This window comes from Oreochromis aureus, linkage group 1 (assembly GCF_013358895.1).
Source record: "Oreochromis aureus strain Israel breed Guangdong linkage group 1, ZZ_aureus, whole genome shotgun sequence".
In the NCBI taxonomy this organism is placed as follows: Eukaryota; Metazoa; Chordata; class Actinopteri; order Cichliformes; family Cichlidae; genus Oreochromis; species Oreochromis aureus.
This window is the reverse complement of record NC_052942.1, coordinates 37392120-37412108: the sequence shown is the minus strand read 5'-3', so window position 1 is coordinate 37412108 and position 19989 is coordinate 37392120. Positions and strand designations below refer to the sequence as shown.

General features: G+C 40.8%; 1 protein-coding gene across 1 annotated transcript; it reads left to right on the top strand.

Annotated features, from left to right (window-relative positions):
- Nucleotides 1–2617: 2617 nt before the first annotated feature.
- LOC116325068 (adhesion G-protein coupled receptor G2-like) lies at nt 2618–18819 on the top strand. The gene is made up of 15 exons (XM_031745880.2): nt 2618–2674; nt 6287–6326; nt 7369–7490; nt 12494–12557; nt 12813–12954; nt 13373–13489; nt 14329–14451; nt 14628–14673; nt 14855–14949; nt 15631–15752; nt 15948–16216; nt 16299–16395; nt 16614–16743; nt 17178–17334; nt 18371–18819. Exons 1-15 carry the CDS (start codon nt 2659–2661, stop codon nt 18475–18477), a joined length of 1647 nt encoding a protein of 548 aa, XP_031601740.2. The 5' UTR covers nt 2618–2658; the 3' UTR covers nt 18478–18819.
- Nucleotides 18820–19989: the final 1170 nt, after the last annotated feature.

Sequence of the window (19989 nt, the reverse complement as noted above, 5' to 3'; positions counted from 1 at the left end):
TGACATTACCGCTTCTATTTATTTAACCTTTAATTATACAGGTTGTCCCACTGAGATTCACGATTTACAAGAGAGCTCTGTTTCAGACATACAGATTGTAATTACGCCCCCATGTGTAAAAGAAAACAGTACCCTATCTCTCATTATTATTTTTGCTGCAGATTGTGAAGACCAATACAACACTGGAATCAAAAATGTAATCAAGTAAATATGATATAGATATGTTAATAATATTTATGGTAAGAAATATGGTTAAAAGTATGTTGTGTTAGATGGCAGAGAAGGGTTTTGTGGGAAAAGGTTCACTCAGCATGAACCAGTTGAAAGTTAGAAGAGCAGTTGGAGAGAAAGGAAAAGAGATGTTTGAGAAGTGAGTTAATAGGTTGATGTGTGGGTGAAAAACTATAAAAAACAATGGGGTAAAAACAATGAAAAATGGGAAATAAAACAATGAAAACAAAGGAAAAAGAAAAAAAAGGAGAGACAGTGTGGAAGTGTGTGAGAGGGGAATTGTCTCCAACTATTGGGAGAAGGTGATACTGCAGGTCACCAGCTGCCCTTGGTGGACACAAAAGAAACAAAATAGGAGTGTTGTTGATGAAAATAAGCAATAATATTATGAAGAGGATTTTGTGGTTCTTAGTCTACAACAACTACAATCTCACTTTCTGGGTTTTAAGAAAGGAGAATTTAAAACCAAAGAGGGGATATGAGTTGGTTAAGCAGTGACAAGAATGATCAAAATGTCTCAGTGTGTCAGTTGCAGGTGGGAGGAAAATTATAGGTTAACATCATTAGAAACACCTAGGCTGAGTTTTGGCTTCACTGAGTTTTTACAGCTTCACTTCCATGTGTTCCTCATCCTGAAAAGCAAGCTCCAAGGACGCTAACTTCTCCTTGAAGACAAGAAATGCAATTCTAAAAGCAACAACAGGGCAGGTCAAGAGACAGTAGTATCCTGAGCAGTGAGAGGTCCACCAGCAGCAGCAGTACATGCAAATGGCATCAGCAAGGAGAAAACACCATCCTCATGACTGGATGGAAGGAGATGCGTTTCCAACAAGCTGCAACTTCACTGTGAATGAATGGACCTTGAGAAGGTGTGAAAACTGTCGTTTGTCCCGTGATGGCTGCTCTCACCAAGCTTGGGTTTTTGTTCTTTTTTATTAAAGGATGTTAGCTACGCTCACCGTTTGTCTGCAGCTTTATTAAATCGAAACTTCCACAACAAAAGAGAGAGCAACACACTGAGCTGTAAACACATTAAAATATCTAAATCAACACCGACTCTACTTTTAGGGAAAAACATAAAACGGGACGTTTTCAGCTCAGATGTTATTTGCTGTATCAGGTGACATCATCCTCACTATAACCTGTTATTCACATACCGCACCGCTGTAAAAATATATTTACACTGTAAAAAATAAAAGCTAGAGAAACACCTTCATTAATTGCATGTAGTCTAGGTCTTAGAACATTTTAACAGATTAGTTGTTTCCTTTTCCCTTTTTTATTCTCACTGTTGCTTCTGGTGAGAAGCAACAGTGAGACAAGTTCAGTATGCTTCGTGTGCTTCCAGGTGCAGAGGGAGAAAATGTGGAGCTGTTGACAACGTGTTGCTGAATTTCAGAAAGTGTTGATGTACTGTTGACATTTAAACAATGGGGACTTCCTCATATGGTAAAAACTACCGAATCCCATTTGCTCAAATTTACATTCACAAATATGGTTATGAAATTAGTAATGAAATAAATACATGCTATACTACATGCTGTATTAGTTTAGCTTGGGGTCATATGTATGCCCCTGGAGATCACATGGATTCAGTTGGACTAGATTAAGTCAGGTAAAGATGAGGCGTAGGGTATTTAAAGAGCATTATGTAGGCTGGGTATCATTAAAATATATGCAGTAGCTGTAAGCTACGACTCATAATATTTCATACATAAGATAGATCAATATAACATGTATCAATAAAATGTTTCTCAGTTGTTATATTATTTTCAATCAGTCACACTCGTTTTTCACTGTTAAATGAATGATTGATTTGAAAATGTAGGTACTGACTTTTCGTGTTTTTTTTATTTCTTGTATGATAATTCTTTCTAATTAATAAGAACAAGAAGTCTGATGTCTTTTATTCATTATAAAAGGTATACTCTATAGTATACTGTTTCGTCGATGCCATCCTGAATTTTACTTGTTATCAGCTCGGAATAGAAATCAGTAGTATTGCACGTCACTGCCAGCGAGATGGCAGCAGGTGATAGAGATGTTTTGGCTTTGTTCGGGGGAGCTGTTAGGTGTCCATATTTTTTACAGTCATTGGTTTCAACTCATATTTCTTTCTGTTTTGAGACATGGATTCTCTTTGGGGTTTCATCAGGAAGGTTATCTGGTGTTTAAAAAAACTCTAACAGCTCAAACAGAGCTGGTGAATAACAAGGGACAAACCAAAAATGGCTTTGCCAACGGAAAATATAGAGTAGTAGAGATAGAGACCTTTTGATAGTTCCGCCTCCTGTTTCAGGTAGTTTACATGTCATTTTATGAACTTCGCAGGAATCTTTCCGAGCGCAGCAGGTTTACTCATTTGCCTTTTCCCTGCTGTCGCGTCAGCTGTGTTCTGGATTCTTCTCAGGTGAAATAATTTCTACAATGAGATCCAAAAAGGGTAAGCTATCATGTTGTTCTCCTTATATTAGAGAGCTCTTTTAGCTTTGTGCATTGTCCTTTAGTGTATTGAATTTGTGTATTTTGCCGTGTGTGTTTTTATGTGTTCAATACTAGTTTATATATAACTGCTGTTTACTTATGGATGCCAGGAAGGAAGTGGACAGTGTATCCTCGGTTTCTTAACATAAAACTTATTGTTGCATCCCAAATGTGATCTCCTTAGACTAATTTTTAGTTTTAGTGTCCTTATTTTCCTCTGACTTGTCGCTTCTGTGCCTAGGTTCTAGATCTAACATAATCTAATGGAAGTTTGTTAGCCACAGCCAACCAACCAACAAACCACAAGACGTCATGCGCCATACTGAAAGACAATGGCGCTACACATATTCCTTAAAACGTAAACTTTTAGCACTTACTTCTGATATCCAGCTTCACAGACAGTGTAACATCCAAAAAGTAATTAATTATAGTTACTTCTTCAAAAAAGTAACTGAGTTAGTAACTGAGTTACAAGATTCTAAAAGTAATTAATTATTTGAAAAGTAACTATTGCATTACTTTAAAAAAATGTTTAATTGGCCATTTTTAACTACTTTTGATTTGACCTCTACATTTCACCTTTAAAAACTATTTACTTTGCCTTGTTTGGTATCATCAGCACAACCTCACATGTCTGAATTTACAGTTATGTTTTCATTTTGACATACTGTATTAACACAGTTGATCTAAAATCAACAAAGTTATTTGCAGCCATTTACCTTTTACCCTTTTTTTATAACCATTTCAAACTATTTACATAACAATCAGGTGTTCTGCATTCAGTAAGATACCACAAAAATTATTTGTGCCACTCCAAAAATTTCTGTCCACTATAAAGGAGAACATCACAGCCTGATACCTGCAGCCCTGACAGCAGTAGGTGTATCACTGCTCCTGTTTTGATTCAGCAGTTCCCTCATTGTTCTGACACACAACACAAAACTATCCACAACACTACACACTAACTACACAAGACAACACATTAACTAGACACTCCAAACATGCTAAATGTCACAACTCTCTCACATCTCAAAACTCGCTCTCTCTGCTGTCTTTCTTTTTCTCGCTCTCTCACTCGTCGTCACTCCTAAAACTTCCTCCTCTTCCTAAACAACCAAATATCATGTTGCCATATCATTTTTGATTGGTCGACATGGTACATTTTTCCACCCACACGAAAGCGCTGTTGTTTTGTTTTGTTTTTTTTATTTTTTGGTCATAAGCAGAGAGTGCTTGCTAGCGCTGTCCTTAGACAGTAAACGTGACCAAACTATTGAGGAAAAAACACTGTGTATATATTGTTTATCATGACTCTGGTTTTACGTGGCCTATCAACACAATTTAAAAGCTGGTATATGTCACCTTGTTGCTTTGTCATCTTGAAGTGGTCATGTGATTGGCTTACCACGACTACTTTATTCTTCCTCAGTCAAACAGCAGCACTCATGCGATTGTTTTGCCCCCTTAGCTCCAGGTGTTGTGCCAAAAAGTGATCGTCTGCCAGAAAGTGATTGCCTTCCGCCGGAGCGCACAGCTGCTACAAGCTGTAGCGGCCAGATTACTTAGGTAGACAGCTACGTGCAACTGATATAAGGTGCGGTAAACTGAACACAGCTTCAACCGTCTGTTTGTTGAAAAATAGTAACGCGACCGCACCGCATTTTCTTCTTAGTAACGGTAATGGCGTTGTAACGATAGAAATAGTAATTAGTTAGATTACTCGTTACTGAAAAAAGTAACGCTGTTAGTAACACTGTTACTTGTAACGCCGTTATTCCCATCACTGGTAACATCTATGTCAGTTTTAGCGAGCAGGGGTCCATAATGTAAATTTAACAGTTTTAATCAAAACTAATAATGGCAGCAGTGATAATGACACAGGCACAGTTTAACATGGAGCAGGAGCCTGTTTACACACCACGAAGACCAAAGAGACGGAGCTGTTAATAAGACAGTGAGCTCTGGTATAATTTGCAAAGGCAAATTATGCCAGATACTTGAAGTATGTCACTTCAGTTATGTTTTTGATGCAAAGTGAGATCCCAACACTGTCACTAAAATATGCCAGAAGCAGCTTACCTGCTATCAGTCAGCAACCAAATGGAGTCAAGCTTGCAATTAACTACAGCCGAAATTCTCATTTAACGTAACTTATATCCATGTAACATTTAATTATTACATGCTAACCCTAACCCTACATTCAACATCCTTCCTGTTCTAAAGGAATATAACCATAACACAAATGCCATACAAATACACCTGGCTGCAGGAATACAGATTGAAATCTGTCTGGAGATTCTCTCTAAATTACAAAGAAGTTACTGGCAAACTTCTAGTAATCTCTCTGAGAGGGACCGCAATCAGTCCAAGTCAGACTGTCACTGTTTTCAGAATGGTGGCTATCAGGCAACCTGTGCAATTGCAATGCGATCAAAAGTGGTCATGAGTGTTCAACACCCTCAAGTTCTGGGCATCCACCAGTTATAATCTGTTGGAGAATGTGAAAACATTAAAAAGAATCACCGGGCAACCACTGATTTTTCTTTTTGTTGTTGTTAATGCAAAGAGGCTGCAATCCTATTTGTACTTGTGAGATTAAGCCATTAGCTTGTTCTGAATAAGGAGGGAGCAAAATCAAACAAAGTGTGTTTAGTGTTGGACAAGTTTGTTCAGCTAACTTTATCGGTAGATGGTGGTGCAGGAGATGAGTCCTCTTGATGTTTAGTATTCTGAGTAGGGCTGCAGCTTGATTATTTTAGTAATCTATCAATTATTCCATTGATTCATCGAGAAATTAGATAAGAAATGCTTTTGGCTTATCAATGACCAATAATAAATATTCAAATGAGAAGAAACACCGGTCTTTCAGACTGAACTGCTGGTTGGTTTCCATTTTAGAAACTGCATTTTTTTTAAAAGTTTAACTGCATACAATATCTGTTGAAAAACAACAACTGAATAATATGATTTCATGTATATGCCATATTGAAATTAAATTTTTAAAAGAATCTGTCTCTGTCTCCAGCATCATATGTATTATTGTCTACCTTACAATATAAAGTCCCTTGAGGCGACTGTTATTGTGATTTGGTGCTGTATAAATAAAATTGAATTGAATTGAAAGAAAGCATTTCTTCAATGCAAAAATATCTAAATAATCTGAAGTACAATCAAAGGTCAAAGTGACATAAAATAAGATATATACGCAATCTAAACGAAGGCATAAGACATTTACCTTTACCACGTGTTCTTGGAAACCTTTCTGACATTAATAGGAGGCAAGTTTTTGTGCTGCTGAAAACAGACATTATGATGGCGTAGACATTAATTAGGAACAGGGCAATTCATGAAACATCTGCTGACATCTTGTTGAATTCAGTTGGCTTTTTTGCTGGAGAGTCAATGGCAGATAGCGGTGTTTATATTTCAGTTGATGCTTCCTCCTCCTCCTGTCTCGGGTCATTTACGTGTCGTGTTTATAAATTTACCACAAACATTGTCAAAGACAGCAGGTTTACTGATTGTCTTTTTTTCCAATTGTTACATAATTTGTGTTCCATAACCTTTCCAGGGGAAATGAATTCTACAAGGGCATCTAGCATCATTCAAGGGTATGCTTCATTTTTATTCTCTTTATGTTAGAGATGCTTTCTTTATTGTGTATTTAATCTGTTTCATGCTGGTTTACGATTGAACACAAAATAAATATGAATATCAGGACTAAAAGTTACCTACTGATGATTTGTGCAAAGGTACATGGCAGTAAAATTGTAGGGCTTTCTACATGCATGTTTTTTCTAAACATATTTTTCTATGAATATAATAATCATTATCATTATGATTATTGTAGTTGTTGCTATTGTTATTTTCATATTTTCCACTCCACTGGATGAGTATTCCACATCCAAAACATTTTTCATTTAAATAAAGGTACATTCAGATAAATATTTTGCTAATTCTCTTACTGAGATGTGCAGTAAGAGGAAACTTATTGAAACACAAACGCAAAAGTACCCTGCCTCACTATTCCTAATGGTTTCTTTTTTTTAATTAACATGCCAGTTCTTTGCCTGTTTGATGTCAGAAGGCCACTGCATCAAATTTTCAATAAAATATAAACAATAACATCTTATATATAGGATCATAGCTTGGTCATTCTCAACCACCCTAGGGAAGCGTGTCCCATTTTGACCCCGGGACCTTCAGGTCATACTCGACACAGATGTTCCTGTATGCTATGCATGCCACTTGGTTATGGCATTCTAGCATCTTGCACCTTGCACCCGAGCCTGTCCCAACTATTTTGAGAAGGGTTTCTGCCGTCAAACTCAAAATTACCTTTTTTTTTTTTTTTTAAACTTCTCTCAGTTTAAAAATGTTAGATGTTTTCTGTGTTCTATTGTGGGTTCATATTTTTAATCAAATGTATATTTATAATACAAATCATTGCATTTTGTTTACATTTGCATTTAACACCTCCCAGCTTTATTGAAATTGGGGTGATAGTTATATAAACAGATGCTCTTCACATTGGACTGATGATGATGAAGTTTATCACAAGGCCTATTCACCTTGAAAGAAAAATGTAACTAAAAATGAATAAGCTGTGTTGTTGTTGTTGTTGTTCTAAACTGATTCTCTCCATTCCCCCAGGATAACGTGTTGCATGCTTTGGTGGCTGTTGTCTTTTGTATCTCATGGAAGTTTCTCCTGGAGCTGTGTATCAGGAGCTTCCTGTGGCAATTATTGCAGTTCAGTTTGTAATGAAACATTCTGTAAGTGGTTTAATGCATTTCTCTTAACTTTATCTGAAGTAAACTGAGAAAAGACTGGGACAGGTTTTAGATGAATTTCATAAATAATCTTTATTTAACAGGCTCATAGCTCGGTCAGGGTGGCAGGGTGGTGCAATGGTTAGCATTGTCACCTCACAGCAGAAACCCCAGGTTTTGAATTCACTCTGGGACCTTTCTGTGTGGCATTTGCATGTTCTTCCATGCTTTGGTGGGTTCTTTCTAGGTACTCTGGTTTTCATCCACGGTCCAAATATATGCATGGGCCTAGGTTAATTGGTGAGTCTAACTTGGCCATAGGTATGAACGTGAGCGTGAAAGGTTGTCTATCTCTCCGTGTTAGCCCTGGTATAGAGTGACGAACTGTTGAGGTTGCATTCTGTCTCTCACGTTAGAGACCCTTTATATATCAAAGGGTCTTTATATATCAAAAAGAACCAGTTAAGGTGATTCGGGCATCTGAAAAGTATCCATCCTGGGCACCTCCTGGGTGAGGTGGGCATGTCCCACAAGGTGGCGCCCCGGGGCAGACCCAAGACAAGCTGGAGACAGCTGTATCCCAATTCAGGGTCTGCAGCCTTAAAGGCCGCATTTTAAGGCCGATTACGTCACAGCGACGTGACGAAGGCTGTCCCAATTCAACGGCTGCTTGAAATGCAGCCCTTAAATGCGTCCTTCATTTCCCTGAATTTTAAGGATGGGTCGGTGTAGCCTTCATGGCCCAACATATCCCAGACTTCATAGCGCGGCGGTGGGTGTGGATAATTTTGCCGAAAAAAATGGCGGAAGAGTAAACTTTTAAAAGTAAGTACTGAATATTATGTCACTTATGTGCAAAGGTTTAATAACGAAGATCATTAAAACATTACTGTTGGCCACATGTCGGCAAAGTTATGTGACATTAGCGATGTTAGTACTAACTTGGTTTAAAAGCCTTTACTGTAAAATATACGCCATTCAGTAGTTGACCTTAATCTTACAGATGTTGTGTTGATTTTATGGATAATTAAAGTCAGTCATATATCCACACACACAACAAGCTGAAAGTCAGTGAATGCTGCTCGGTTTGCAGTCCTGAATATCACGGCACAAGCAGGATTCACTGCACTGTTAATGTTAGCTATGTTATATTGCTGGCTCTAAATTGGGATACAGCCTATATCTCTCGGCTGGCCTGGTAATGCCTTGGTGTTCCCATAGAGAAGCTAGAGGCAGTGGGTAAGGAGAGGGAGGTCTGGGTTGTTCTACTTAGGCTGTTGCTACTGCAACCCAGCCCTGGATGAGCAGAAGAAAATGGATGGATTTCACATACATGCTAATGAAAAAAGCAGTAAATATACTGTGGCGAGCTCAGTCACGGAGGAGACAAAGGTTTCTTTGGGAGCACCCGTTTATTTACCCGGCCCAGAACACTGCCGCTATCCCCCTCCTCAGCGCGGCAACCAAAAAAAACATAAACAACAAAAAAAAGGCGCTCTCTCACCGGAAACAGTGGCCAAGAGAGCGCGTCACTCATCGCCATGACAACAGCAAACAGAACTATAATAACAAAACCCCAAAACAGCCCTGACCCGCTACATAGCCCCCACCTAAGGGGTCAGTCATCCCCGACAACCCCATTACCCAACACAAAGTCCTGCAAATGTCCATGTGTCTTCCTTGGTAGCGCAGGCCGATCTCGACCAACAGGGAAGAGTCACTTGATGAGAACCTGGGGTGCCACCAGCATCCCCTGCCCCAGCGGCTGCTGGAGCAGGCGGGCGGTAGGGTGAGAGCCTCTCCTGGTGCAACACCGCCACGCGCCCTGGGCCCGGCATGCGGATCCGGTACACCACTTCTGTTAGCCGCCCCACGACTTCCGCCGGCCCTTGCCAGTGACCGCACAGCCTGGGGACACCCTCTCTTGCGAACCGGGCAGTGCGCCCCAAACCTTGTCGCCAGGCACGAGCTCCCCTCGGCACCTGGTGTCGCAGGCTCTTTTCTGTCGTACTCCGGCACTGACCTGGGCATGGCGCCGCTCCCTCAGCCTCCTGTAGCAGTCCCTGGCCACCAACACGCGCCGGTTCTCTGCCTCAGGGACAGGGAAAGGCCCTAGGACGTCTCCTCCCACTCTCTCCATCGGGGCCCCCACCCAATGCTGCTGTAGGGGGGCAGTGAAGCGTTGAGTGGGGCCCTTCCGTGCCGTACAGGTGTCACAGCAGTGCACATTAAGTTCCACTTCCCGTCGACAACCAGGCCAGTAGAACTGTCCCCTGAGACGGCGGAGAGTTTTGGCATTCCCATAGTGGCCGGCCCCCACCGAGCCGTGGACGAGCTCGAGCACCTGCGACCGCAGCGTCCGAGGCACCAACAGCTGCAGGAGATCTCTGCCCTGCCCGGGGGCCTGCCATCTCCGGTACAGGAAGCCGTCGTGGGTCTCCAGGTTGTCGTACTGGGAGTAGTAGGCCTTCACTTCGGGCCCCTGTCCTGACACCCCTGTCCAGCCTGGGCGTCGTGCTGCCTCCAGCCAGGCCCCCACCTGAACCAACGTTGCATCAGCCTCCTGCTCCTGCTTCAGCCGCTGCATGGTCAACGAGAGCCATCCCCCTCCGTCGGCTGTGGCCCGAGCAGTAGCCATGCCCTGTGCCTCCTGGGCCCGCTCTCCCTGCCGTTTCGAGAGGGGCAGCTGGCGTGGGCGCAGACAGATGGGTTGAGCAGAGTCGGTGTCGATGGCGTGCTGAACCAGCCGTGTCTGCCTGCAGTCTCTGGCTCTCCAGTGCGGTCAAAAGCAGGGAACCGGAGTCTCTGTACCAAGAGTGACAGCCAGCTTCGCGGTGTCAACACAGGCCCCCCAGCGGGTCAGCAGATCAAGGCCGATGATGCACTGTTCTTGGATGTCAGCAAGCCAGAAGTCATGCACCAGCTCCAGATCCTTCACTCGGATCCGCAACGGTTTCTTACCCTGCATGTCAGTTCTCTCCCCCGTCACTGTCATCAGCTGGGTGTCGGTGGGCGACCAACCCATCACAAGCGGCCCGGATGTTCCAGGAAACACACCAGGTCGTATTAGGGAAATGGTGGACCCCGTGTCCACTAGGGCCTGGCAGGGCTGGTCCTCAACACAGCAGCTCAGGTAGAGTCCCTTGAGGTGCCCGACTAGGCCCGCCACCGTGCATCGTTCTTGGAGGGGCAGGAAGCTGGGCGGTGGTCCCCTCGCTGTACCGCTCCCCCTCTCATCCCCTGAGGCCACATAGTTCTGGCCTTTGGGGCGGGCGCCAAGCAGTCGCGCGCCACGTGGCCAGGCTCACCGCACACGTAGCAGCGGTCCGTCGGTCGACGGGGCGCCTCAGGGCACCGAGGGCTGCGGCTGGCATATCCCGCGACCTCCCTCTCACTGTCGCAGTCTGCGGCTCTGATTTGAGAGTAGTTTGGGGGCGCAACTGCTGGTCAGGTCGCGATGTGAGCACAAGCTCGGCCCTTTCAGCCTCAAGGAGCGCCTCACGGAGAGTCTGAGGCATGGCCAGGCGGGGCGTGTTGGCGTGAGTCGCTCTGGGAAAAGTCCTCGCAGGAAAGCATGCAGGCTAAGCTCCTCACGGGCTGCTGCTGGGAACTCTGGGTAGCCACGACGAGCATACAGCAACACATCCGCTGCAAAGGTGCCCAGGCTCTCCCCGGCCTCTGGCTCCGGTTGGTCAGCTGCCCCTGCTCTGATCAGTGGAGTGCCGCTGCCCAAATCGCCTCTCGAGTGCTATGGTGAGGGCCTGGAGCTCATGCTGCTCTGACGGGGCTAGGTCAAGGAGTACCTGCAGTGCATCTCCTTCCAATGCTAGCGCTAGGTGTGTAGCAGCCTCTTCGTCGCTCCAGCCATTATGCCTCGCGGCTAGCCGTACTTGTGAGAGGTAGGGCTCTAGCGGGGTTAGCCCGTTGTATTTCGGTACCTCAGCCGCCGTTGCAGGCATCACTGCTCGCTGTCGGGGGCCCGGCGTGTCGGTCGACAGAGGCAGCCCATGAAGCGTTGTCCTAGTGTCGGTCGCCACGGGCCGCTGCCGCGGTGCGCTCGCGCCGTCGGGACCCGTCGGGGGACTTACATGGCCGCTCGCTTGCTCCAGCCTCTGAGTGTCTCTCTCCATTCCGGTGAGGGTTAGCTATCCCACTTCTGACACCAATGTGGCGAGCTCAGTCACAGAGGAGACAAAGGTTTCTTTGGGAGCACCCGTTTATTTACCCGGCCCAGAACACTGCCGCTATCCCCCTCCTCAGCGCGGCAACCAAAAAAAACATAAACAACAAAAAAAAGGCGCTCTCTCACCGGAAACAGTGGCCAAGAGAGCGCGTCACTCATCGCCATGACAACAGCAAACAGAACTATAATAACAAAACCCCAAAACAGCCCTGACCCGCTACAATACTATTAGGCTGTTGTCTAGAGGCCCACTATGATTTCTGTAATATTTTTGTAGAAAGATAAATGTTTTGAAAACTTATTCAATGTATTTTTTTTTTCGGCCATACCACCCTGAGCACACCCAATGTTGTCTGAGTTCTGAAGTTAAGCAGGGTTGGAGTTGGTTAGTACTTGGATGGGAGACTGGCTGGGAATACCAGGTGCTGTAAGCTTTTGTAGAGGAGACTTTAGCTCAGGTGGTAAAGCAGGTGCTCTACTCACCACAGGGTAAGTGGTTCAATCCTAGTCTGCTCCAGTCTGCATGCCGAGTATCCTTGGGCAAGATACTAACCCCATGTTGCTGCATCCATTGGAGTGGATGTTAGTTATGAAGCACTCAGAAACAGTAGAAAAAAGTGCTTGTGTGAATGAATGAATGCACAAGTTGTGTAAAGTGCTTTGAAAAGCTCTGTATAAAAACCAGTCCATTTACTTCCTTTGCACAAAGTAGTCCATGGCTAAAAATGCACAATAGAATGAACAATGTGTGTTTTGAGCTGAAACTTAGATAATACAGCTATAAAAAAGTTAATTTATATTGTTTCCTTTAATTACTTTACAGCTAGCTGCTGTATGAAGTATACAACAAACATTTTGGAAGATTCAACCCAAACAAACCCTGCTGAGTAAGCATTTTATTCATTTTATTCACCCTAAATACATGATTTTTGTTTGTTTGTTTGTTTTGTTAGATTTTGTTTTTTCAGTTTGTCAGAATTTGCTGTTTGAACACTTGTGTCTAAGGGCAATTTGTAAAACACTTGTACATTAAACATGAAGAATTTGTAGAAGGTTGAGATTAAGGTAATATTAAAAATATTTTGTGTTATGGAATCGATGACAGGGTGTAAACCAATATAATACTTATCCTTTTCCACCAGCGCCTTGAAGAGCCTAGAACAAATTCTAGAAGAAACTCCAGTAAAAGGAGTCGTAAATATATCTTCCGGCAATTTTGTGGCTCTCCTCTTCAAACCCAATGGTACCTTCAGAGGCCTTGAAATTTATGCCAGTGACAATGAGGTAAAAACCCAAAAGACAGAAAGGATTGACACTGCTGTTTTCTCTTTTTGGAAGATTTGCAGCAATACTAACCACATCCAACCATTTCTTTGGCTTGAGCTGAAATATCTCAACAACTGCTAGAAGACATTTAAACAATGTGTACACACACTTTGATCTCAGATGATGACTTTTACTGATTACTGCTTTGATTGACATGTGATCTATGACATTACCTTGAGCACAATTTGCAGGTCATATTATTGTCCTATCAATTATTACATCACTGAACAAATTTCCATTTCTAAATTTCCTTGCTATTAATACTTCAAATAGCCTTTTAAATACCATCAGCTGTGCAGTTGCTATGACAGTTTTATCATACTATTTCATATATTCACATGCAATGTTTCTCCCTCTGTTTCTGGGAATGATATAGGCAGGATTGAGTCAGGTCCCCAAGAGCAGAGTGCATGTTCAACTACCAAGCGGACTGGATATTGGACCAGACAACAAGCTTGTGTTCTCCTTGTTTAAGTTGCCGGAAACAAACAGGGTAGGGGATTATATGAGCTTCTGTAAAATTTTGTGCTTCTTCTGTTGTGTATAAAATCCTCCGCAATTTTCTCACAGTCTGTATCACAAGCATCCGTGGGATTCACATATGAATCCCATAGATGCTTGATCAGACTGGATAAACACCTTGGGCTCTTTATTTTGTTTCTTGAAACATTCCTGGGCCATTCAAATGTTAGTATTAATTTGAGTCTTTGGTATCTTGTTATTTGATTTGTGACCAGGTACCATTTTTAAACCAGATTTTTCTTTTACTGTCCTGCTGTTTATAGTTTATATCTGCAGTTCTACTATGTAACTTCAACTGTAAATTCACATACATTGTTTTTGTGGTTGATGAGAAATCTTGTATCACCTTTACTGTCTTTTTAGCTGTTGCAGGACAAACTTCATCGACTTAAATGAATGAAAGTTCACAGTCATTTAGAATTCATTACAGTATTACAGGAAAATAAGTAAATGAAAACAGGTTAAGGGCTTAGTTATACATCATGCAGGCTGAAATATGTTTTGAAAACAAGAAGGGTTACTCAAACACAGTGGTGCACAAGAAGTTGGTCTTTTGCTATTATGTAAATCAAAATGTAAAGCAATACAAATTTAGACAAATTTGAATTTAGGGAGTAGAGTAGTTGTACATGGGAAAAGAAAAACCTCTTGTTTTTACCAAGATGTAAATGACAGATTCAAAACAGTGTGACATTATCTCTGAGTTGCTTTCCCCTTTTTGCACAGTTAGAATTTTATAAAAGTCTTACATAAAATCATTTTGAACAAACTTTCAAATGAACTGTTGTACCGGTATGTGTTGCATTCTAGACTGATGCGGGAGTGTTATATGAAGTATATGATCAAAGACTGGTTATCCTGAGTGTGCAGGGCAAGACAATATCAGGTCTTCAGGATCCTGTCAACATCACCATAAACTTTAAGGATATAAATGTAATTACAATTTCATTTCATCATTTATCCCACTCTTGCATATAGATATATAATCCTGAATATTATGGAAGTCTGTGTAAATTATTTCAATAAAAGTTAGTAAAAAATACAGACACATAACACTAAACAGATATAAAATAGTTATTTTATTACATGTCCGTTTATTTTTGTCATAGAAAACCCAGGAACCCTCCTGTCAGTTCTTTAATTTTTCAACAAACAGTGAGTAACCAAGCATGATGACCCTCATAAAAACTAATATGTACTATAACTATGTCTTTTTTTAATTTGTAGTCATCAGGGTTTCTAGTTTCACTCAGCATTACAGATTTCTGAGTGAACTGATATAATTAAGAGGTGTCAGCATCTCATGGATAATACTTGTTTTTGTTTGACTTGCCAGATTTCAGTACGGATGGCTGCCTCACTCGGTGGACTGATGGTCAGAGTAACGTCACCTGTTCCTGTAACCATTTCACATACTTCGGTGTACTCATGGTAGATTCAGTCTTTTTTATTATACAAAGTATAATGAACACCAAAATACAGGCATAATATTGCATGAATAATTTAAGAAATCTTAGTTCTTAGTTAGCAGTTAGCTTGTTAAAGCTTAAAGTTCAGGAAAACACTGAACAAGTATTGCTTGCTATGAAGGGTTGCCAAACATGGAAAAGGGCCACAAACAGCTCAAACTACTGGTCAAGCACGGTAGTGGAATGATGAAGAATATGCTTGTTTTGCAGTGACTGTGGTACCTTGCAGTCATTGAGCTGACTGCATTCACTGTATACCTTTGTATTCCAGTGTCAAATGTGAGGCAATCTGTCTGACAGCTAAGGACTGGCTAAACTGGGTCAGGCAACAAGCTAATGAAGCCTAACACACCAGTTCTTGGGGAAAAAAGTAAAAAAATCCAATCAACGTCCAGACTTTAGCCAGGACCTTAATCTCTCTGGGAGGAGAGTTTACATAAACAAATGCGTGTGAACGTCAACTTAAATACTTCGTAAGATGAACAGATTTTTTTTAAAACATCATCTTAAATAAATAACCCCCCACTTTTAGGTTTTGTCCACCTAGTAAATATAGAATCACTAAACTTAAAATATCTAAAAACCTCATTTTTGTGTCACTAATAATGTCAACAGATAACGTGAAAGTGTATTTTCTCCACAGACGTCTCCTTCTGCTCACGTCTCAAAAAAAGACCTTGAGATATTAGCATACATTTCTCTGATTGGCTGTAGCTTTTCTCTTTTTACCCTGGTCATCACCGTTTTACTTTTCATCACAAACAGGTAATATTTTCTTTTTCACTTTAATTATTCTTCTTAATCACTCTTCTTTTAAGATAAATACTGTCCCTCCTTCGTTATTTTAATTCTCCCATCGATACTTTATTCCTACACTTGATATGACCTAACCTTCTTCCAACCAAGATATGACAAGGAAAGTTGCCATTCACAACAGATATTTTCTTCTCTGTCTAACAGGACACTCAGAGAAGATCTTTCTATGAACATCCACATCAGTCTTGTCATTGCCCTGATACTCCTCAACCTGCACTTCCTGCCCAGTCAGGTAGTGGCAGAACACCCCTCCACTTGGCTCTGTTTCTACATGGCTCTTGCCCTTCACTACTCCCTGTTGGCCACTTTCACCTGGATGGCCTTGGAGGGGTTCCACCTCTACCTTCTCTTAGTCAAAATCTTCAACATTTCTGTCAGCAGATACATTCTCAAACTCAGTCTGGTGGGATGGGGTGAGTGGAATCCTTCAAACAGGAAGCTGTGGTTATTAGTCAGCAAACTTGAGTGAGTGACTAATCAATTCTTGTGTTTCAGGTGTTCCTGCAGTCATTGTGTCAATGGTGATGATCATAGACAGACGCTTTTATGGCCATGTCCTTCTAGACAGGTCAAACCATAATCACACTAAAATGTAAGGAAAACCTTTTTAAGTGTGTAAAAGTAGGAATTATAATTAATGTTATAACTGTTTTGGATGTGTATTAGAGTTTGAATTTATATGGAAGTGTTTAAAATTAACAAGTGGAAAAAAATATAAAGCAAAGCTGATACACTGAGTCATCTACATACACAGTATATATTTATTTTATTGTGTAAGATGAAATCACTGTCTGTTTCCTTTCTCTGTAGATGCTATATATCTAATGAAATAGTGAAGGCGGTCACTACTACTGGACTGTTCACCATGGTGTTCCTCTTTAACATGACCATGTTTATGGTGACACTCAAGCGTGTTTTGAATGTTGGGTATAGCAAACAGGTATGAGTTATTCTTGTAATCTTTTTAAAATGAACGTTAACCTTTGAATTTATAGTAATTTCCAAATCGTTCCACAACATTGTATCCCTTGATAAGCCCAAACCAACAATGAACTGGTCATACCAAGAAGGACTACTGGTTTTCAAAATTAATTGACAGTGAGATATTTAAATGACTCTTTTTACAGGATATAAATATTGCATGATGAGTTGGTCATTCTGTTTTTTTAAATAAACTGTTTGCACTCCAGTAATAGTTTAGTACTTAAAACTTAGTTTACATTAAAGTGTCAATAAGGGAATAAAAAAATAAATATAAATTTTTTAAAAACTGAAGCGTCATTGTTGTTACTTTTAAAACACATTTCAAGGCCTCTGTTAGTTTCAGATTTTGTCTATAACATATCACATGTCATTTTGTTTTTGCCAAATCAGTTTGGGCAGCTTCACGCTAAAAACGTCAGGCAAATAGCTTGTCCCCTGCTGGGTGTCAGCGCTCTGCTCGGCATTACCTGGGGCCTGATCTTCTTCTCATTCGGTAACCTGACCAACTTTGCCCTCTACCTCTTCTGTCTCCTGAACTCACTGCAAGGTCTGTATAATATGTTTCATTCATTCAGTTCTTCTGTGTGTGTGTGTGTGTGTGTGTGTGTGTGTGTGTGTGTGTGTGTGTGTGTGTGTGTGTGTGTGTGTGTGTGTGTGTGTGTGTGTGTGTGTGTGTGTTCGCTCAATCAAAAAGCACTAAATCTAACATGGTTTTAAACAACTGAAATCAATATAAACTTAATTTCATTGCAGTTTTTAAAAGGCCTAGATACATTTAGGCATGAAATTGTTTAAGTCAGCTGATTTAAGGGGTCAGATCTAAACTTTTTAAAGATTTGGTGGCTTTAATATGAAATCGAAATTGTCACTAGGTGTGAATGTGAGTGTGAATGGTTGTCTGTCCCTGTGTGTTGGCCCTGCGACAGACTGGCGACCTGTCCAGGGTGTACCCCGCCTCTCGCCCTATGACAGCTGGGATAGGCTCCAGCGCCCCCCGCGACCCTGAAAAGGATAAGCGGAAGCGAATGGATGGATGGATGGAATATGAAATAACTACTATTGACTCCCAAAATGTGGGTCAGGGTCCCCTGTAGTGATTAAGTACTGAAGTTTGGTATGAGGGGTCATTTACAAGAATATTGTATGAAGTTATAAAAAGACTTTGACTTTTATATTAGTCCTGTGATGGACTGGCAACCCGTTCAAGGCACACCCTACCTGTGAAAGCTTGGATAAAATCCAGTCCTCCAGTGACTCTAAATTAGATATGAGGTTGAGAAAATGGATGGCTTAAATAAAATTTGAAACCAGAAAATGTGTTTAAAAATTACTTTACAGACACTAAAGAAAACACACACTTGTTAGTCATGATGTTAGTATTCTTTAGTGCCTCTGAGTGTTATTTATATTTACTGTTCTTGATTCTGTTAGATTCTGTTAGTTCCCTCTTCATCCCAGTTTCATCCCTGTTGTGTCTTTAGCGTCTCCTGTGTAGTTGAATTATCAAGTTTATTGCATGATTTGTATTTCTTGTTCACTGTCTAAACCTTTATTTTACTCTCTTTCTTCTGTTTTCCTTGCAGGTTTCTTCATCTTCGTCTGGTTTGTATATTCACTGAGAAAGTTTAAAAAATCAGCTCCTAAGACAACTGAAGCAACAACCCCTAATAGCATGATCAACAGCAAATAACAAGAGTTCCAGAAGTGTGTCCATGGAATTTCACGTTATTATTTCGGCTTTAGATTGTCTGCATGTATAACAACTGATTCTAAATCAGGGGTGTCAAACTCCTGAAACCTTTCCATGTGTCCCTGCTGCAACACATCTGAATAAAATTAGTAGGTCATTCGCAAGACTCTATAGAACTTGACTGCATGTTGAGGTGGCAACCCCTAACCCTGCTCAAGTAAACTGAAATACATGCAAGTGTTTGGAATAATGTACTTCTAATAGTACTTTTATTGCACCATGTTCATTCACTCGTGAGCTGCTGTAACATGAATCAAATGGCTGAATTGACACCTCAGCATGCAGTCATGTTCTATAGAGTCTTGCTAATGACCTACTAATTGTATTCAGATGTGTTGCAGCAGGGACACATGGACAAGTTTCAGGACACCAGCCCTCAAGGACTGGAGTTTGACACTAAATGAAATGGGATGAGGGATTAATCTCTCCAAGATAGAATGTTTAGATAAGATGTTTATTTAACTTTTTCTTTATTTAGGGTAAGTCTGTGTACAGTTGTGAAATAGTGAATAATTAATAATAGAGAATAATATCAGCAGAAAATTCTGATCTGACCTGATCTTTCTATGCTGATGGTCCTGGTTCATTGTCTGTCATTTCATCTCATCTGCGTTTCTACATTGCATAAGGATCTGATCTTAGTTTTAGTTTTGTAAGGTTCTGACATTAGTAATTCTGATACTCTGCTACTGTTATCTACATCTTTACTGCACATTTTGATCATATTTTATGTGAGGTTTTTAAAAATATCATTAGGTATATCTTCTTACATATATAAAATGCATTTGTGAATACTTTCAGTACCATTTTGCATATCGAAGCATGTATCTGCATACATTGTGAGTTTTCCAGAGGCTATCATGTTGATGTAAAAAAATAAAAGCTGGAAATTGTACAGCTTCAGCTTCTATTTCTGCATCATGGCATCTGTGTGTGATTATATTTGTGTTGACATGCCTGTTTTACAACATATCACTGAAATTTTTGATTGCAGTCATTATATTGCTCACTGATGTTTTAAACTGTTTTACATGTAAAGATAATATTTCCAGCTGCAACTATAACAACAAAACTGGCATATGAATACTGCCGTTACAAGTGGTAAATGAAAATAGCCTGACTTTAAAAAAAAAGATTTTCAAGTAGTAGTAAGATTTTAGCAATTCCATTATCGCTATCGATTTGATTCTTGTATTATGTATTACACATATAACACAGAAAACATTTCGGAAAAGTAATGCAGTCTGTTACCAAGCAAATTTCCCACTTGTAGGATTAATAAAGGTTCATCTTATTTTATCTTACGTAATTATTCCTGGGAGAGATTGGTTTGTTACACAAGTCATTAGAGTTTTTTTCTTTTCACCATAAAATGATCTGAAACACACTGTCTCATAATTACCAGTTAACAGTATAAACCTACAGGCCACAGTGCCACACACTAACACAAAT